The 21351-nt window shown below is 40.8% G+C and overlaps 2 protein-coding genes across 3 annotated transcripts in view; one reads left to right on the forward strand and one right to left on the reverse strand.

The window, feature by feature from the left end:
* LOC141805012 (uncharacterized) lies at window positions 1-12752 on the reverse strand. The gene is made up of 19 exons (XM_074689682.1): window positions 12251-12752; window positions 11596-11754; window positions 10441-10559; window positions 10175-10358; window positions 9004-9116; window positions 7631-8909; window positions 7088-7215; window positions 5065-5323; window positions 4544-4671; window positions 4347-4443; window positions 4108-4230; window positions 3645-3817; window positions 3398-3495; window positions 1962-2089; window positions 1595-1775; window positions 1239-1383; window positions 380-456; window positions 126-168; window positions 1-50 (listed from the first exon to the last, which is right to left on the reverse strand). The coding sequence occupies exons 1-17, from the start codon at window positions 12684-12686 to the stop codon at window positions 382-384; spliced, it is 3825 nt and encodes a 1274-aa protein (XP_074545783.1). The 5' UTR covers window positions 12687-12752; the 3' UTR covers window positions 1-50; window positions 126-168; window positions 380-381.
* LOC141805028 (epithelial membrane protein 1) overlaps window positions 12304-21351 on the forward strand; it is a 12027-nt gene continuing 2979 nt past the window's right edge. The window contains exons 1-6 of one of the 2 annotated variants that reach the window (XM_074689705.1): window positions 12304-12403; window positions 14666-14781; window positions 15350-15407; window positions 20078-20168; window positions 20407-20506; window positions 20709-20852. In XM_074689705.1, the coding sequence (XP_074545806.1) occupies window positions 20094-20168; window positions 20407-20506; window positions 20709-20852 (319 nt within the window). In that variant the 5' untranslated portion in view covers window positions 12304-12403; window positions 14666-14781; window positions 15350-15407; window positions 20078-20093. Of the gene's footprint in view, window positions 12404-14665; window positions 14782-15349; window positions 15408-19108; window positions 19227-20077; window positions 20169-20406; window positions 20507-20708; window positions 20853-21351 lie in introns of those variants that run through there. The other variant, XM_074689714.1, reaches the window with a different exon arrangement.

A 21351-nucleotide genomic window follows, 5' to 3' on the forward strand; every position in this document is an offset into this window, starting at 1 on the left:
CAGCGTCTTGAAGAACTTTTATTGCTGGTGTAAAGGGTGAATTCAGAGGCCTGAAAGCAAAAGATGATGTCAGTATAGAAATGTAACTTGCTTGATCTTGAGCTTAACACTTCAGCACTGCTTACCAGATAATCTCCCCACAAACGAGAAGCCTCTGCCGTGTTGTAACTGAAAAACAGGAAATGGATCAGTCTCAATAAATAATTCAAAACTCCTCATTACTAAACCATGGTCCTGCTGTCATGAGGCACTGCAGCCACTGCTGGCTCTCAGGCTGTTTTCTGTCAGGAGTGTTGTAATGGGACTTATTCATGGGTGTGTTCATGTGATTGTCCTGATTTTTAAAAAGGGTGTGGATGGGAATGTGAGTTTTTCATACCGTCACTGGCCAAAGCAACCCTCAACACAAGGCCCATTCTTGGGTGAGCAGACTTCAGTGGAACACATAAAGTAGATCTGGGAGGAAGCAAGATACAGTGTCTAGTATGAAAGCATGCAAACAGCTGCAACAAACAGCTCTTACAAATCAAGAATTGGCCAGAATATGCAGCCTGCAAAACAGCCTTTCCACATCATTGTGTTATAAATGCTGACATCAGAGATTCAGATACAGCTGTCACTGTTTTAGTTTTCCAAAGACTTTGTCAATGAGTAAAAAAAGGCTTGTGTGTTTTTCCACTGAGAAAAGGCATATGCTTCAACAAATCAAGACAGAGTACTTCTACTTTGTTATAATTCCACCTAGATAGCAAATTCACATCCACTGTAGGCAGATAGACGCACATCAAAATAATATTGTTGTCAAAACATACACAGCTGTAGACATGCAAAAATATTGTAGGAATTTTGAGGAAGATGCTAATTTGTTTTTCAGGCAAAATTTTGTTTAGAGGAGTCATCAGACTCATATTTTCATCCAATTAAAATGAAGCTTGAGCCAACAGCGCCCAGCTAACCTCAGCAACCTCACTCTTTCACTCAATTTTCATCCACATAACACAAAAAGTCATAAGTCCTCTGTTGGCTGTGGATGAACAAGCTTGAAGTTTCCCCTTCTTCTTAGTTTTTATGCAAAACTGAATCAACAAATAGTGGCGTACAATTTCTGTCACGTAACCTCTGACCAAAAGCTTCTCCAAATGTAAACAAAATCAATAACCTTTGATGATAAGGTTTTTTAAATTATAAAAATTCATAGTTTTTAGAATTTAAGAATGATTTTTTTCACTTATGCTTACCTCCTCGTCTGGGTCCTTGAACTCACCATCAGGGAGGAACTGGAAAGTGCTTATGGTGAAGCGTCTGGTCTGAGCCTGAGGAGAGGGAGGTGGAGGATCAAACAGAACAGCCTGCTTTGGAGCTGGGTCCAAGGGGTTGGGACACCTGGGGGTTGAACACAGAATTACTGAGTTAAATACAATTAGATGTCAAAAATACTTTCTCTCATTTTCTGTTGTTTCTTCACAGAAAAAACACAAACTTGGTTTTCACAAGTTATCCAACTTGTGTTCACTCTGCTCTAACATCTTCCTCATCTGAGTTCAATTTATGTTTTTGTTTTTGTTTCCCTAACATTGGAAACACTTAGACCTACCCGTTGTACAGCAGCAACCACACTGCTTTGCCAGAGCGGGGATAGGCCACACAGAAGTGAACCAGCAGCACTAAATTTGGATCCGGGTTGTTCAGCAGCCGCACTTCCAAGTAGAGGGGTTTCCCCAGAAGCATCTGCAGGGGCTGGTGGTACTGAGGGTGATAGCTGCTGTACATGGCATCTGCAATGATAAGCTGGGTTGTATTTTTGTATTTGTATGTTGCATGTACACATGATGACAATTACATTTATCATTTAGCTAATGATTTCACCCATTACAAAAAGCATTAATGCAAGACTCAACAGCACAATATGATGTTTCCTGTTTTGTCTAAAGCATATATAGTGGTACACACTAGCAACTTACCTTTAGCAATCCTGAGCTGGACTCCAAACATCCCCTGGGTCTGAATTTCAGGTCCAAGTGTGGGAGTTTTGACCAAGTAGCTCACACTAAGAACAGTATTTGGCACATATCTGCACTCCACCAACAACCTGAGCGCAGTACAAGAAACATTATAAATATATATACACAGTATGCTCTGTTTCTGCTGAGCTCTTTTTTGGCCTCTATTTGGTGTTTGACTATTAAAGCAAAGAAAAAATAGCAGGTATAGAAGGGAAGCATTTTGTTAAATCTTCATCTATTGAACAGAAAGTCCAGATCAGAGTAACCATATGGGTTGGGCTTTAGTATATGAAGTCCTTTGCTTAGAGGGTAAAATTGCGTTGCTTACAGGCTGTTATGCAGGCATCGATACAAAGCTTATAGATGCAAAACAGGATTCCTTCAACTTAAAGCAAGTTAAACTAAAGGCTTTTTAATGCAATTTGAAATTAATTTTAAGCCCAACTTCACATTAAACAAATGAAAAAAACACCACACCAATTACATAGGGTTGGAGACAATAGAGCCCCAGCTGCAACCACATCAGTGTGTGTTGGTTCTGCTATCGTGATTGCGTGATGTTACCACAAAAGTTACTTAGTAAATTACTTTGATAACATTTATTTATTTTTAATTTTAAGATTTGGGACTATTAACAATCATAATAACATGTTTTAAAATTTTCTAAGACTTTTAAAGTTTAATTTAAGACATTTTAAGACCATCTGAGCCCTTGTTCTTAGATTCATGAATTCAATGTCTTTTAAGACTTTGAAAAAAATCTGGAAAATGAAACAGTGGATAGTTATTACTATGAGTCTATCAAGCATGCATACTGTTTTATCTAAGCACAAAAAGTAAGGCACTTTTGGTTAATGGCTGAATAAGCTGATTGGTATTGTTAATGAGATTAGGCAATTTTTTTTTGTGGGCACATACTCCTCATTCCATAAACACGTTCGTTACAAATGTGGCACCACTTAAAATGGAAATAAACAAGCTTTTCAAAGAGATTTTTGGCTGAGAAGCATTGTTACAACAGAGAAATAATCTACCAAAAACAACTACCTTACTTTCTGTGCTATGTTTGCTTTGGTGTCAAAAAGCATTTTTCTACTATTCACAGATTTTGGTAACATCGTACAGATAGGTTAAATCTCTGTAAATCATTGCACAGGAGAGGCTCAGATAGTTTTTTCTCTGTAAACAGATTCTGTTCATCTTCATCAGGAGAACTCTAAAGCCCCTTCACCAGCCATGTTCACCACAAATGTGCAGGGAATAATCTGCCAAAAGAGGATTGAAAGATCTGTGTTCTCGCATGGAGCCTACCAAAGTAACCCTGGTAAATGTTTAGGAGTGCAATGCATGAGTGAGAATTTTGCTCCAACCAAATAAACTGATGCTACTCCAACCTGACTGGAGAGTCCCTTGTTATAGTGCCATAGTTGAGGCTGATGGTCTGAACCTTGTTGACGACTTCCACCAAGTAAATCATGGTTTTTCCCACCATCTGAAGAAACAAACATGATATTTAGTTCACCAAAACAACAGGAAGTGGAAAAATAAAGCTCTACTGTGACACAGGAGGAAAACTATCATTCTCCAAAGCAGACAAGCATTTCTCAGTTTTACAATTTTGTAAACATTTATATTCATTACCACTCTGCGTGTCCCACAGCCATCCATCGGGATCTTAAACAAAGCATAGTCAGAAGTCACTCTCTGAGGTGTGCAGCTGGAGTTACCAGCAGCAACAAGCTGGGCAGGAGACAGAGGGGGCTCGGTGAGGGAGGCGGGCACAGAGAAGACAAAGTGACGGTCAATAGTGCACTCTGGAAGAGGAAACAAATGCACACAAACATACATGGATTCACGAGCACGGTTATGTGAATGTCAGACAAATAAAAAGGTCACAAGTCTCAGGAGGCAATTGATAATGAGACCCAAGGTATCTTATACCCTTTTCACACTCTGTGTCACTGCCAGTGTGCGACAAAAGCCCTGAATGTGCCACTTCACACTTCCAGCAGCGGAAGCGCGTACATTTCCAAACCCAGAGCACTTTAATTGTACGCAGCTAAGTAGCACAAAAATGTCAGAGGGGACCCAAGCTTCAGCTCACCATCCATGGGGTAGTAGCAAGCAGGGGAGTGCTTGTTGAAGCAGCAGCCCATGGAGAGGCACTGAGGCCTGGATACAGAGCCGTGTCCGCAGGGAAGACGCTGTTCACTTGGAAGGTTGCACTCTGAGGGACAGCACGACAAATGTCAGCCCCACAGCTAAAATAACCATGAATGGCTCAGAGAAAACAGCCTTTGGCAAAGTAAATCTCTCACAGGTGTAAACATGAAATCCATCTACCTTGTCCAGATGATCGGGTGATAACTGGACAGGAGAACTGAGCCTCCCGCCTCCCATTTACTGTCATGTAGTAGACTGTGATGATGTACATTTTATCCTTTCAAAAGAAATGTGTTTGTAGGAATTAACAGGCACAGAAAATGGTCAATTAAACCAAAAGGTCGTACACTCGGTGTGAAATCCGAGTCGATACTTGCCTGCACACTCATGTAGCAGCGTGACTGTAACTGGAGACTAATGCGGATTTTACCATCTTTGTTTTTTTTGGCAGAGTACCCACACTGCTTGGGGGCTTCTTGGAGCTTCATCTTGTTCCCTTTGGTGTCTGTAAAAGTTCATGTTATTCAATATAATTAAAAAGAAGTCATTCAGAAAATGTTACCAACAAAATTAAAGCTGGTGAATCAAAGTTAAAGTGTTACTCATGGGTATGTGAGAAAGAAATTAGAGCAGATCATTCACAGAAGCATACAGAGTAAATATGATTACCCATAACCAATGAGAGTCAGTCGTAGCAAAAAAACAAAAGTAGAGACATACAGTGAGAGGTTAAGAATGAAATACCAGGCCTAGCTTCTCCTTCCCCCCACAGTGGCCCTCTGAACCATGTTAAAATTCAACTTGTGATGAGATGATGGCAACCATATGCACATGAAACATCTACACGCTCATATACAAGCACTCACCCCTCCACACACACACACACATACACACACACCTTTCACCACAATTTCAGAGATGGGACCAGAAGGAAGCACCACATTCATCTGGTGGGAGTTACAGAACACCTCAGGCTTTGGAACAACGGGCAGGTAAATTTTGCTCTTGGTGGTGTCAGGTAGTTTGGGGGGTGGTGATGGAGTAGCTGGTGCAGGAGTTTCAGGGACAGTTTGATAAGGACACTGCAGGTCTAGAGTCCTATACTGTGCCAAAGAAAGGTCCCAATACATCAGCGGTAAGGAAGTGGTCGTGGGAGTCTGAAGAGAAAGAGATCAATAAGTCAGTACAAACCACCGCACAGAGTTTTCAGCTATCATATTCAAAAATAGTCTACAAGTTGAGCTTGGTACGCTCAAAAAACTGTGTTCTTTACAGTTTGGTTGCACAGAGCTAAAAAAAACTCCACCCAGCACAGATGCATGCAGGGTAAATGCTGCATACAGTCCATATGGGATTAATCGTAAAAATGAGCTGCTGACTGGGAAAAACTGCTGGTCTGTGTTTTATATACAAGCAAGAGTGGTGTCATAAATCGCTACAGGCACAATCCAGCTGGTTCAACCCCCCACATCAGCAAATCCAAGAGAGTTTTGCAGCTTAGTATGTTTCACCGTGAGAAAGAAATGTAATCATTTCATCTACAAAAAGAACAGGCACAATGTCGTCAACATTTCAAAATAGAATGAAACATATTAAACTTGATAAAATTCTTTTTTGCCCCCAACACCGTCCAACAACTGAATTTTGTGGATGTGCAACCAAAAGCCAGTTTGTATTGACATTTAATGCACCTTTCATGGGCTGTTCATGACTCTTATTGAAGGGAGGTAATAATGTTTCCTCTATCTTACTTTTCAAACCTACACAGGGTATATGCTGAAATCCTGAAATTCAATACCTTTTTAAGACTTTTTAAAAACCTTTCAAAAAGTCTTAAGACCATATCGTGACTTTAAGCTGTTGTTAGCAACCGATCTTGACAGTTGTAGTTTGCATTTTAACATAAATTAGGTAAGCTGAGAAGGAATAAAGCTTGAAAGAATAAATGAAACTAAAGGCAGGTTAATTGACATTCCCATTCCCACAAAAAAAGTAACAGCTGTTATTCAAGGCAAACTTGCAGAAAAAAACAAGAACTTTATTTCATCATTGTCAAAATTTAGGACATGTGCTTGAGATTGTGTTATTTGCTTTCTATCAACGTTACATACAAACGGCTACTAAACTATTGTACAAACTGAGTTTGTTGTCACATTAGCCTACGGATATGTTGGGCTGCTAGCGCTACATACAGCCCAAGCCTCACAAAATTACAACTTTGCTTGTTGTCACGTCTCAAACAACAGTACTACGCAACTGTATTGATAAATACCTTATCTCATCGCGTTGAATCCAGTAAAAAGGTGATTTGAACGAAGAAAATTTGTTCCAAAACAACTGAGGGGAAGCTTTCTCTAAATCATAAGAATCCAAGATCCCAGTCAGAGAAGTCAGAGAAATTTTCTCAGGAGGCTTGAGAAGCTCTGATGATCTAGAGAGAAATATTTTTCTGAGATGCTAAAGCTTTTTCTAGATCCTCACGCTGGACTGTGATGAGTGTGACGAGCAGAATGATCGTCCAATCACCAGGTGTGGTTATTTTTGAAGGTTCAGACCCTGAAAACATTTTCGAACCAGATGGACTATTTCCGTGGCGGATATATGGAACTGACTGTCTGGTCAGGTTAGTTTGTAACAGACGCAAGGAGGAAAATAAATATTCATGGATACGTTTGGAGTCAAAGCTTGAATACCAATAAAATTTAATACCTCATAACATTACGATTAAGACTTTTTAATACTTTTTAAGACACTGGGGACACCCTGCTACATGTGGCAGCTGGAATACTTTTTTAATGTTAAAACAAGTTCATCTTATTGTCAGATAGCTTTAGACTGCACTGGAGAGAAGATTCCCATGCTTGAAAAAAGAGACATGATTCAAGTGAAGGAATAGCATAAAGCATATCAAAGGATCTCACCCGAGGCTGACTGTGGCAGGCAGGCAGAGGAGAGTAAAGATAAACCCCAGAGCCCTCAACCACCTGCAACGCATACCCACACTGTGGAGGTACGCTGGAGAGGGACAGCCAGGTCTTCATTCTGGCTTCTGTAATAAACAAAGTAATGTGCATTCAACATATGTAGCAATAAGAAGTGTTATTTTTGAATGGTATATAATTATGATTTAAAAAAAGACCAAACAAGGTGTCTGTAAGATGCTCTGAAGCAGTGACAAAAACTGGTGCAGAAATAAACACAGTGTAATTACCTACAATGAGTAAAACAAACTTTTTAGGTTTTTAAAAGTATTTGATTTTGAATAATAGTGTTTTTTATAAATCAAAAATTTCCTTGTAAAGGTTAAAAACAAAAAAGCAGGGGATCAAAGTTACCCCCTGTCATCCTCGGAGGACTGCTTCTGCAAAAATTAAAGTTACATAAAGCCTCATGAAAATATTCAGCACATAAATCTGACTTCACTACCAAACCCTCAGAGCCCTTGTGTCCAAATCAACACTGACCTCTGATCTGGATGGAGTCTGGGTGAGCAAAAGGCAGAAAAATAACCATCCTCCCCAGCTGACACTGAAGATGGGGGCTCTGAGGACTGGGCCTGGTCGTGGTACTTGTGGTGGTTGGAGCGGTTGTAGTTGTAGAAGGCTCCTCAGTGGTCGGTGGTGGAGGAGTATGAGGATGCTGTGGCACAAGCGGGTAAGATGGATGGTAGAATTGTGGATAAGGAGCATGGAAATAGGGATAATAGGGGAGGGGGTAGTAGTAGTGGCATATGGTGTGACTGTGAGAGGGACACGATGTCAGTGGAGTTTCTGGTTCTTGGGGAACAGTTTGAGATTTCTCTTTGCCAGGGAGCAGGATGCTGGGACTGTGAGGATGTTGAGGAACCATAGTCACGGTGGCTGGAGGCGGTGAAGGAGCTGGAGTTGGAGTTGGTTGAGCCTTAACACCAGGTTTTGGGTGGAGGTAATGTTTGTAATGATAGTGAGAGCCAAAAGAAGCTGGTTGATACACAGATCCATCTGGGTGCTGTGATGGACCCTGAGGTTGTTTTGGTGGAGAGGGGGGAGGAGATGGTGGGCTTGGGGGGACTTGTGGGTAGTAAGGTATCTGAGGGTAATACGGAGGGTAGTATGGATGCACTTGGGCTTGGGGTGGCTGCGTAGCTGGGGGGACTGTGGTAGGTGTAGTTGTTGTTGTTGTTGTTTTAACTTGAGGGGCTGGAGCTGGTGTCACAGCTGGGTAAAAGTAAGGCACATAGGGGTAATACCCAAAAGATGGGTACTGATACGGGTAATAAGAAAATTGTGGAACTTGATGAGAGGAGTCATCCTGGACTGTGCCAAGATCTGATATTTTAGTTTCCTGCTGGGGATGAGAAGGATTCTCATGGATCTCTCCAGGAGAGCGGGGCAGCTTTCTGGCCTCAGAGGGATGTGTGGACTGCTTGGATTTCTGCTGTGACCCAGGTGGACTGTCAGAAGTGGGTCGTGGGGGGCTGGGTGGTTGTGGGCCAGGAGGGTAGGCTTGGGGAAGTTGTTGGTAATTGAATCCTGGATAAGGGTGGTGGGGGTATACAGGATGCTGAGCAAATTGCTCCTGCGTTGGAGGTTGTGGGGGAGGCGGAGGGGGGAGTGTGGGTGCTGGAATGACAGGATCTGGGATGTAGGGGGACTGTGGGTGACCAGGAGCTGCAGGGGGGGATGGGGGAGGAATATGATGACTGATGGGACAGGAGAGGATGTATCCCTGGTTGTTTAATACCAGCTGGAGATGAGCACCATCCTGAAAAATGACATCACATAATATTATTATTCATGAAAGTCAGCAGATTAAAATGTGAATAAAAGTTGAATTAAAAAGAAAAAAAGGAACTTACCCCACTCATGATACAAGGAGCACTGTAGTAGATGAAGTAGATAAGCCGCCCAGGATGTGATTGGACGAGGTGTGCACACTCATCGGATACAAATGGACCCCAGCCTCCATTCACTGAGAAGCACATGCTTTACAATCAGTCACATTCACACACTTCATGATCACACACAGAGCTGTAAGTACCAAGAGAAACATTACATGAAGCTTAAGGAACATTTTAAAATAAAACATGGAGAGAATCAACACTCTATTACGATAACAGCAAATAAAACAAAACATGTTGTTTTATTTTCAAGGGGCTCCAATAGGCTTTTATTAGGGTGGCTTTTATTTCAGGGCATCCTGAAAAGAAATCTACTGTATAAGAGTGCAAACTGCACAGAAAAACTGTACAGCTGAACCCAATTTCAACATGAAACTATAAACCATGCTTACTTTAGAGGCTGTCAAGTTCACTCAGGTAAACGCATGTAACTTTTTTTGTTTTTATTCACATATAGGTCAGTTAAGGACTGCAACCAGCTCTCACAGAAAACTAAGAAACAGAATATGAACAGCCAAAAACAAACAAAATAAAATACACCAGACCTGAGGAATAAATCTTAAAATTCAGTTGCTTTAAGGTCAAATAATTAAGACGGCACAAAATATTTTTGGTGCTGGGATTGACTGCTCATTATCAACGATTCATCAGGGTTACACTGCTGTCCACCTGCCAAGGCAGGATAAATACTCATTAAAGATTTTATTAGCAGCCAGCAAAAAGGCTGTGACATGAAAATGGTTGCAACCCAATTCTCCGACACAGACTGCCTGGGGAGATATTGTGTCTAATCATGAAAATATGAAAAGAATGAGTTTTTCACTAAACTTAAGAGCAGAAAAGTTTTCTGCCATACTGCTTTGCTGCACTGTCTTTCTATGCTTGTCAACAAAAATAAAGTATACAAATAGACACAGGGGATAAATCTGAACTGAGCAGTGTGGAGGTAAAGGCTTAGACATAAAAGCTTGTAAGAAATAAAACTTGCAAATATGGAAATTGAACAATATATGTAAAGTATGTATTCCTCAAAAGATCAGCTACTGGTTTGACTCTCGGCTAGGCTTTAGTGATGCATGTCTATTCCTGCCCATTAAAGGCACAAAGCTGCTTGTGGTCAGCAACATACCGATAACTCCCATCATGGGTATATCTGGCTCCTGCCACAGTATCTGCACAGCCATGCCATATGTGGAGCAGAGGACTGCAGGTGGAGAGTGGGAGGAAGAGGAGGCAGGAGTGGACATCTGCACTGGGCATGAGAGCTTCAGTGGGCTGCCCCCCCACAGCAGAGGCAACACATAACTGCCGTTCTACAAACAGAGAGATGAATCAGGAGAGGGTGAAAACAGAACTACATTACCACATGTGGGGTTATGATGCAGAGGCTGGTACCTCCTGTGTGATGTAACACGCGTCATAAGGCATCATCATCTCCAGATCACTCCATGTTGTCCTCACTGAGTAACCACAGTATGGAGGTAAGTGGAATGGGGAAATAGGGGAGGCTCCTTCTGTTAAGATATCAAATTCAACAGCTTATTTTAATCCTGGGAAAAAAGGGTTAGCTTCTGTATTTATGCAGTTTATGATTACAGCTTCTAAAAATGGGTAATAGACAATTTTCTTTAAAGGGGACATATCATGCTTGTTTTTCCTTTTCACTATGCCAGACTAGGATGCCTGTAAAGCATTTCTGCCCTCAGTACAAGTCATTTAGTTCCTTCATTGCCCCACAATAGCGTTCTCAATATCCTCAGTTTAGGCCATTCTGAAGATCTCGCTGAAACGCTCCGTTTCGAAAATGACCTCCAGTAACCTTGCAACGTCACAGCCCTTTGTGCTCTGATTGGTCAGTTCTATCAGAGGGGCGGAGGGGGTAGAGCCAGGGGGCGGTTTTTGCAGCATGGCAGTATTTACAAAATTGCCACATTGAATGGAACAGACCGAGCAAGTTTGCTGTTTGCCAAAACTTCACCGTAAGGCATTGATAGCACTAATAAAATGGCAGAGTGTAGGATATGTCCTTTTGTATCGGAACCCGAGTCAGACCCGGACGGTTCTGCAGCTCAGGAGGAAGAAAATCCACCTCAACACAGATCATCTCAGGACGCTTCAGTGTGGTGAGTCGAACCGGTACTGTAACATGTACAGTTTATACGTTTATACTCGGCTCTTGGTGGGTGTATCCCTCTGTGGCGGTTGTGTGACTAACTGACATCACAGAGGAGGAGCTGCTTTATCAGATAACTCCAATAAAAAGAAAGGATCCTCGTGTCGTCACAAAGGTTGAAATCTCATGGCCAAATGGCAATTACCTATTTTCATAAGGCATTAAATCTCGTACTAGGATATCAGAAAAAATACAATATCTCATTTTTTGAACATTCAGGGGGTGAAAGGTCTTGTTTTCAAATTTATTATATGTGAGTATTAAATCACGGATCAGCATGATATGTCCCCTTTAAGGCTACAGGTAAGTAAAACCTGACACATTAGTGAGGCTCATTGTCAACATAAAAACAACATAAGCAGAATCATATTCCTTACCTCTATCAACTAACAGGTTTGAGACTCCTTCTCCTGAGGCTGTGACAGTCATGACACTTTCATCACACTGCACCACAGGCTTCATGGCCCGCCACTCGCTGAAATATGGACTGGAGTCAAGTGATGGACCCACAACCTTCCCCTGGACCCCATTAAAACCTAAACAACAGAAAGCATGTTCATCAAGAAAACTGGGTTGTTTTATCTTCTGATGTTTGAGAGATAGAAAACAGATGAAGCGCAATGCACAATAAAAACAGAGAAACTGTCATGAGCGTAACTGCATAATGTTGTCATAGGGACCTTGCCATTAATGGATTAGCCACGGATACTAAGAAATAGCATTTAGGAATAACCAATTTTGGTGCAAAGAGTGTCATTTTAAATAGTGGATTTCAAATAGGCAAATGTTAAAATGTTCCAAGATCATTTATGAAGTCCTCACAGGGCCTTTATTCGAGGCTTGGCCATTATTACCCACAATGCAACTCAAGAGCGATCAACGTAACTGGGGGATTGTTATGCTAGGTACTTTTGGTTGACAGTTGTTTCAATGATATCTGGTGAGCAAATCACCCCAAAACACACGCAAATTGAAGTGACACCACTTGAGGTAAATAAATATTCTCACGAAGTTCCCGGATGTGGCTCTTACCTGTAAAATCTGCTTGATATCTGTCTCTAGAGCTCGATGGGGGAGACCTTGGTTGCGGCTTGACTTCTCCAGTTGTCCAGGAGGAGCCGTTAGGGACGAAATTGACACTTTCATCCGGTGTGTCAAAGCTGAAATGCGGGACTGGGTCTTCAGGTAAGTCGGTGTATTCATATAGCAGTTCCTTGTTACTTGGCTCAGTGAATTTGTGTACACCCGGACTCTTGACTTTTTCTTCAACCAAGCGCCAACCCTGCTGGTTGACTTCGGGGTGATTTTCAGTCCTTTCCCACGCGGTGGCGGTTGACTCTTCTCGGTTACTCCACAAATCCTCCTGCTGTCCTAAACCTGGGGAACACGTCACTTGTAATGCGTAGAGATAAATAGTTACAGCCACTAAATACAAAGTCACTTCACAACTTTTCTGTTTGCAAGACATCACTGGTTTGTTGATGCAGTTTGCTCACGCGCGCTCAGAGGCGTCACCTGAACATGATGGTGGTTAATTAAGGGTAATCAAGAATGGACCAATTAAAACGCTGCAAATTCACAGACTGCAACCAAAACTATTCATTCAATAAGTCATCTATTATTAACTATAACTTCTTAGACTGCCATTTTTGTTTGGCAGCGTTATTTATACAGTTTGTGTATTATTTAGTGCTGTTAATATTGGTAGAATGATATTGTAAATCTATTTATCTCTAGGCCACGTCTTAACACCTGCTGTCCATGAGCACTGTCTTTTTTTTTATCATGACATCTTGGAAGTAAACACAAAGACATTATTCCAAAGTCACTAAAGCAGAATCAATACTTCCATTCCTAGATAAGATAACTTTTAATTCCTGACTATCTTATCTTTTAAGCTGCGTAGGCAGGAGGAGGCTGCTTTGATGTTTAGTTGTGTGGTGCTAATTTCCAACAGTTTCAATGTGCCACCTTCAAAGATTCAGTTACCAACCAATTTAAGACATTGCAGTGTAACACAATGCAATTTTCAAATCGCAAAGGCTGCAATTTAAAAATAAAAGTTTTATAGTGCATTTAAAAAGTGCAATCCCTCCACATTTCCATTTTTCACTGGTTGAGCCAAAACTATTTTTATTTATAGTTTTGCACTTTATTTTGTGCTTTGTTACTGATGAGAGATCAGTGAGATTTTTATACATTTAATATTCATGTTCACTCAGTGTTTATTTTTCATTTTATATATATATAAAAAAGTGCATTCCATATTTTGACATATTTCAGTGGTTGAGCCAGAGATTTGGTCTCATTCACATTTCTGCACTTTATTTAGAGAGGGATTCATTTATTATTTATATTATTGTTCATACCAGGCCTGTTCTGCAGTGCTTTGTATCTTTCTCTGATTGTATTTAAGGTAATTAATGATAATTATATATCACGTTAAAGTTAAATCAGCCAGTCAATATTCTCATGTGATTGTAATAGTTAAATAAAGACATGTTATTCCTATAAATTGATGCATCAATCCAAATCATTTGATTATAACATGTTGGACTGGCCTACAGGACAGAATTGTTTATATGTTAAGTATCCTGTGCCGTGTTGGTCATACTACAGTATGATTTATTGCTTGTGTTTAATAATAATGCAGAAGATAAACGTCCCCCCAAAAAATCACATGCTAAGTCACAATAGCAGTTTGGTAAAAAAAAAAATGCTATTAGATAATTTTCCAAAACCTTTCAGCCCTATTACTAACCCTGTCGTGGTTGCAATGATCAACCAGGCTATCACATATCTTTTTTTTTTTTAAGTAAGACAATCAATTTTCCTTGTGTAAATAAAAACAAAAGATGTTGTTGGGTTTAACAAGTTCAGGACCAACCTCCATGATTATGATTTGGATGGGTTAGAAATAGGTTAAAAGTGGTATTTCCAGAGAACTTTGTGTGAATGAAAGGCAAGTGGTTTTCCTGTAGGATTGAGTCTGGTAGAGTGGGAGAAATGTGAGGAGGATGTGGAGAAGTTAGTTTTTGTGGTGCAACAGATTTAAAAAAGCTTTTGGATCAGGAGTATCCAGAGGCAATGAGAGGGCTTAAAAATTAAGTGGAATCTCAATTACTTCATTCCTGCCTGTAAAGTTTGGCAAGTCAGGAAAATGAAGAGGCAAACCCAACAGAGTTGAAGCGTGGCCATGTGGGACCAACAGGGCATTTTCTGCAAAGATGTATGGTTGATCCAGCATCTAAGTATTCACACATGAGATAAATTGTACTAATCACAAAGTACAGCTGAGGTCAACAGGAATGTGATTTCGGTTATCTGGAGTTTTTGTGTATCACTGGTAGATTCAGCCTCTCCTCAGGTGTTGCTTGGTTGAAAGATTGAACTTGTTTTGCAGAAATGTTGGCAGTTCTCCTAAAAATGTTTTTCTTTTTCTTACAGTAGCAACTTTCTGCACAGGCCCACATGTAGTGATGAGAATAGAAAACTCCAGTGACTCAGAAGTGACGTACAAGGAGAACCAGCTCTGCTAAGGAAGCGCCCACTCACCGCTAACTGTAAGGATATGACGAACCAACAAGGGTCAGATGGTTTCAGCCTTAACTTCTCTTCAGACTCACTGCCAGAGAAAATACCTCCTCATATTTGCTCCTACACCTTTGGACAAAAATACAGCTCTCCAAAAAGTTTAATCTCAGCTGCACCATAATAAAAACCAAGACTTACTCTTCTGGGTCTCTCAGCACCACCATCAGTCAGCGCTGCAAAAAGCTGTGTGACAGGGAAATTATGGGAAATTGATGACATTGAGTCCACAGCACAACACCTATAAACAAACCATTAGTTTGGTCCTTGTTCTATTCTGTTTAAGTCAAAAGACAAAGCTTCATCTGTAATCCTTGAAACAGCATAAATACTGCTGTTTCAAAGATTATCTTGGATATTCAGTTTCTAACTATGGCAGTGTAGGTCATGAAGGAATTTGTTGTGAATGTTTTGTACTAGTATGAAATAATTGAGCTCTTCTTGTGTATTTACAGCTTCAAAAGTTTTTGACACTCTGTTAATTTTATTTCATGTGGATAACGAGATAATCAGTCTTTGCACTGTTTCTCTGATCTACAGGTGGTACCACACAAAGAAAAGCAGCAGTCAAACAACAGAGGAACAGAAATGCCAGACTGTGAGTCAGCCTTCAAACTTTGTTGGACTCAAATCACTTTGGAAGTTTGCTATGCAAATGTTTAATGAGAAAGCATAAAAGATTTTTCTTGCCTTAAGCATCATACAAACCCAAACAAAGATGGTGGCTGGAATTACTTCTAAATCTAAAAACAGATTAACATAGTCTGAGAGGATTCTGGAAATACCTTCAGCGCTGCACCAAGTGTTATTTTAAGACATTCTTGGTTTTCAGAGGTTGCCTTGAGTCTGTTAATAGCATCACTTCCAAAGATTGTTTCATCCACTGATGATGCTGCACAAATAACCGTATGAGTATGCGGCCCTCAGTGTTGATCCAAGCCCAACCACAGAAGAAATACATCTCACTTCCTGTTGAACTTAAATCACAGTAGCTGTACATACTGTACCTTCTCTGCTCTCTGCAGTTAGCTATGTAAACTGGGTTTTTCACTTTACTTATGTTATTGTACCGGCCACAGATGACCCGAGTGGGGAAAGTATTGGTATAAATCCTTGTTCTGATGTGTTTCCTGGCCACACTGAGTGAATCTGCTCTATCAACAAATGAGGGAGTGGTTGGCAAAAAAAGCAAAGGAGGCAATTATGGTATCTCTCCTCATCCCACCTCCTGGAGGATAAAGCAGCCATTGTAGTGTTCAGACTTCCCTGGTGTATGTGGTCTGCAGTGAGAGACCACAGCCTGAGGGGAGATAAGACAGGAGGGGATTATCTCAGGCCTATTAGACGAAAGTGAACATTTTTTACTGCTTGTATTTCCTGCTTTTTCTCATGATGGAAGTATTCGGGCCTTTTATTAAGCACAGGTTTCAGTTAGGGTCTTGCTTTGGAAAGAAGCTTAGTTTATTGAGCTGAGAGGTTATGATATGAGATAGATTTTTTAGAACTCAAGAAGCAAAGAAAAGTTGAGATTTGACTAAAGTGGAAATAATTTGGAATGCTGATTAGAATCATGAAAGATTAATCTGTCATTTTCTCCATCAATCTGTTGTTTGCTTTTCTTGGTTTGCTTATAAAATATTGCATAAGGATGAAGTGTCGTCATGGTGATGGAGAGCAGAAAGTACAGCTTTGAAATGAACCGCTGCATGAGAAATAAATAAAATCTTACAAAATCAGGTTCAGGTTTCTTGGTAATTTTACAGACAGTCTAAGCTTCACTTATCTGAATTTAGAGTAGTTCAATAAATGACAAATGTCTCTTTTACTTTTGACAAACTACGACACACATGTGTCATAAATAGAAAAATACAGGGGAGTAGTTACAATAGAATAGAATAGAACTTTATTGTCATTGTAACAAGTACAACGAAATTGAAGTCACAGCAGCAATCAAGAAAACAAAAGTAAGAAAGTGAGAAAGTGCAAAAAGGTTCATAAGAAAATAGATGATGACAGCTTGTCCATCATTGTCCAGTCAGCCAGCTTCCACCTCCACAGGGTCCAAGACTGAGCTTCTTCAGTCTGTTCAGTCTCTGTCTCCTGGATCCTGTCTGCTCACAGCAGGTGAAGTTCTTCCAATGTGGCGTTGGTGTCTGATGTTAGCTCTGTTAGCCATGTCTGTGAATAAAATGATGCTACTCTGCCCTCTGGTATTCCCTCTGTTACTGGGTTAGCACAGCTAGCTCGTCCATCTTATTGGAGATAGATCTTACGTTCCCAATAACGATGGCTGGAAGGACAGGTCCATGTTGTCACTTCTTAGCTCACACCTGAGAACCAGCACGTCGTCCTCACCTCCTTCTCCTCACCTTGTGGGAAGACATCAGGCCTTACACCAGTTAGCATTGACATGCTGCAGGCTGCTAACAGCTGAGTTCACATGTAAACAATGCAGCCATGGTTACATGTAGGATCTCCAGACAAACACAGGAGAAAAAGTAGTAAAAAATATCACTGAAGCCACAAAAAGTTTGGTGTCCATGACCAACAAATGATCCACTCCAAATACAAAGATTACAGGAAAGAGATGAAAAAATTACAAGAAACGGACAAAGAAGAGAGAGCTGCTGCAAAAGACAGCCATAGCCAACAGGGCAGCGCCTAGCAAGCCAATTTAATGTAGAACCAGCAGCAAGTGTTAGAGTGAAAGTTTTCTAACTAAGAGCTTTATCTGGTTTGTACTCTTGGTTTCATTCCACCTCTGTATAATGCAGCTTTGCAGAAATAAGGAGGCTTATAAAATGCTTCATCTGAGACAGGTGATAAAAGGCTTGAGTGGATAAGCACTGTCTGCCAAGTCATCCCCTAATAACATGGTGTCATATGACTCAACCCAGAAGTAATACCTGTCTGATACCTGTCAGTATCTATTTCAAATATCTCACTTTGTGTTTATATGGAGCACCAATATGTGAACGTGGTCCGTCCAGCTTTTGGTGTCCACTTGTTATAATACATGAGTGAGTTTTTCTGTTGAGTCCTCCTGTTTTTGTTCCCATTTAACCAAGGCTAGAGAGCCAAAGTGAAATCAGAATGTCCAACTGCCCAATAATGAGTTTAAATGGCAGAAAAAGGTCCTTGCACACATTATGTAAATGGCATTTCCAGTGGAAGCCCAGGCTGCAGTGTGTGTCATTAAACCCACTGGAGATGCTGCATTTAAATACCAAATAGAGCTTATGTTAGAGTCCTGTTAAACATTATAAAAACACATATCCTCCTCAAAATCTGTACCTCATATCATATGATGCAACATAAGTCCCTGTTACCATTGTATGTTTTATACCTAATATGAAGTATTTGCCCAATCTTCATAAAATTTTCTATAAAGTTGAAAAACAATTGAATGGATCATGGTTGTGTGTGAGATTTAAAACTTGTTTGCTCAAAATAACATCTGTTTTACAAATCAGAGTGTGCCCACATTTTCATTTCCGTTTTAAACCATTTTCTTTTCTTTTCTTTTCCTTTTTTTGAACACCAGAAGAACACATCAAAGTCTTTGTCTTTTTTGTTGCGTTGCAGGATTTTGACTGAATAACAGCTCTTCAAACAATGAGCTCAAGAAAGAACAGTGAAAGCAGAGTCAGAAAAGGAGAGAAATAATCTAATGGAGGCTTTCTTATTGATTAACTCGAGTTTAATTTCTGTCTTCTACAAATCAAAACTGCATTACCACCAGGTCCTGTTCTTGTTTCCCTCTTTACATGTCTGAAAATGTTTTTCCATCTGAGTGTAACTGCTTTTTGAAAGATGACGGTGCTCTGGGTGTCACTTCACTGCTGTTTGGGTTGCCTCTTAATGTCCCATCTTTGTTGAAGTCATTATCTGTGCATAATGAACCAGCAAATGTGTCTGAGGGCAGAAGAAGATGACACATTAGCACTGCTATGCAAGATATTTGCTGTCCCCACATAATTTCCTGTTCACTGAAAAACACACACAGCTGTAGCCGCTGTGTCCAGTTTGGATGGGACCCAGGGGTGACAAAATGAATTAGAGAAATGTTTCTTGTGAAGGAATTTGGGGAATGGAAAGAGCTTCATTTGACGCAGCCTGGTTGGTTGAGACAGTTTATAGTTTATTTGTTGTTAATTGAAGTTTTCCCTCGTCTTTACGCACCGTTTGGAGTTGAAGGATGCAACCTGAAACCCTTTGGCTGGTCTGGACGTTTCATTGAGGGTAAAAATAAAAAAAAAAAGTTAACTTTCTGGGTGGGGCTTTGTGAGAGGAAAGAGAGGGAATAGAGAGAGAGGGAAAACAGAGTGATGTGTGTGCTGTGAATTCAAAGTTGGGTGGGTCTACCGTGTTGCACATTTCCAAATAACTCCCAGGCCGTGCGTCAAAGCGCATTCAGGTAAAGTTTATCCACGCTGTTTAATCATTTAAGACGTATTGTTTGATTGAGATGCTTGTGTGTGGAATTTCTTGTGTGGAATCAGGGAAAGTTCAGCCTTGAGCTTTTTTTTTTTCTTCTTTTTTAGAAGTGTGCGGATGTGAGCGTAAGCGCAAAAAGGCGAACGAGTTTTTTTTACAAGACGCGCTACTCTGTTTAAAGAAGGTTAAGAGCTGAGATGTGGACCGTGTTTACAGGGTGGTTATGGTTTTAAGATTGAAGAGGTGTGTTTAGTCGTCGTTGTACAGCGGTGTTCTCGCGCTCTTTTCAAAGTTGTTGACCATAGTACAGGGCCTGTGTGTGTAACGGAGCGGCACCCATTTGGGAATGCCCTAACACCGACCAAACAAATGCGCCTTTCTTGTCGACGGAAACGCTTGAAGGCTCTTGAAGTTTTATCATAAATAGGAAGGAAATGTGTTGCTGGACGTTAAGAATGAATGATAAATCATTTCAGCTCTCAAATTAAGAAAGATTGTACTGTTTTTCTCTCTAACTGTTGAGTTTTAAGATGTGAAATCGCGTGAAAAGTGAGCAGAGAAGTGAATATTTCAGATAGAGTGTTATTTCAAACTTTGTGTCCGTCTGTGGGACTTGCTGGGCAGGTTTGGACTTGTATCACGTTTCCCCTCAGTCTAAGTGTTTTCTCTTTGTTTTTGAAAAAGTATTCATTTGGATAACTGGCTGTGTGTTCATGTGTGTGTGTGTGTGTATGAATGGATGACTCCTCATGCACATGCGTAGATTACAATACGTCTGTTCCTGGAAAATAAATAATGATGTGCATCCTTCCGCCTCTCCCCTGTTATCAGAGTACAGAAGGCCATCATGTTAGTGCTGGCTGGAATCGTTGTTCTGCACATTACCAACATCATCCTGCTGCTGGTGGCTACCATAGATAATGTGAGTTGATCTTCTCTTTTGTTTCCACCAAAACACAACCAGTGTAATATAATCACTTGAAGCCACACCTACTCAGAGTGTTCATGTAAACAGACTTTCTCTACACAGATTATTAAAAAATCTTTATCCGACACCCTCTGCCAAAATATGTTGAGGCATGCTCTAAATTAAGAAGCTCCCATTTGCACATTCTTTCACATGCAACCTCTTGTTGATCTGTTTTCTGGGTTTTCTTCAGGCTTGGTGGATGACTGACATAGTGTCCACTGACCTGTGGGGCAGGTGGGAGCTGAAAGGCTCAGCCTGGCATTACACCAATCTCAAAGACTACCAAGCGGGTAAGCATGGTGGATGTTTGAATGAATGGGAATGTTGTCACAGTAATGCTTGTAATGTCGGCTTCATCTGTCTGACAACTCTTACAAAGCTACAAAAATATTCAAAACTGATCACAGACTTAAAAAGGAGAAAAAACTTCCATTGTGAAGACTTCTCTCAGTGGTTAATGGCTGATTGTGTGTCTGTCTTGTCCCACTGCAGCAGACTATCTACAGGCGGTTCAGGCGACCTCGGTGCTGGCCTGTGTTTTCTCCATCCTGGCTCTGTTTGTGTTTGTGGCCCAGCTGTTCACCCTGCCCAAAGGCCAGAGGTTCACCTTCACTGGAGTTTTACAGCTAATCGGCTGTAAGTAACCTGCAGTCAAGAATCCTGACCTGCAGCTACAAGAAACACTGATTTATGTGCTTTCTACTAACAGCTGGCATTTCTACGCTGCATGAGACCTCAGGGTTTTTCAGCTGCAGTTTCCTAGTATCAGAATTATTCTATGGGGAGGGACTGAGCCTAAATGTCTGATTTTCAGTGGTGTCTCTGTCTGCATGTCTGACCTCTGTTTATGTCCCTAACATGACGTTTGACCCAACATCTTTGGAGGCAGCATGCACAGCGTGTCTGCAGGTTACTGTTACAATGAACGTGGGTGCACAACCAGGGGGTCAGTGATTTTCTCCCAGGTACCACCCAGGTTTAAGTTCAGCCAGTTTCTCCTAACACGAAATCAGCTGGTTGACCTGTTGAGTGGAGTTTTGCTGACAGGATCTTTGATCCTCTGAAAACTTTTGTCTGTCTTTACTCACAGATGTGGAAGTGTAAACGAGTGTTTGATTGTCTGACTTTTTTTAGC

Source organism: Halichoeres trimaculatus, unplaced genomic scaffold (assembly GCF_033239565.1).
Source record: "Halichoeres trimaculatus isolate MK-OKI-2021-1 unplaced genomic scaffold, fHalTri1.1 fHalTri1_scaffold_2, whole genome shotgun sequence".
Taxonomy (NCBI): Eukaryota; Metazoa; Chordata; class Actinopteri; order Labriformes; family Labridae; genus Halichoeres; species Halichoeres trimaculatus.

Coding starts and splice junctions, on each gene's coding strand:
- LOC141805012 (XM_074689682.1), bottom strand. CDS start 12,686: ATGTCTTGCAAACAGAAAAGTTGTGAAGTGACTTTGTATTTAGTGGCT. Junction 10,359..10,440: donor CGTGTTACATCACACAGGAG/GTACCAGCCTCT, acceptor CTCTGTTTGTAG/AACGGCAGTTATGTGTTGCC. Junction 8,910..9,003: donor CTCCTTGTATCATGAGTGGG/GTAAGTTCCTTT, acceptor GTCATTTTTCAG/GATGGTGCTCATCTCCAGCT.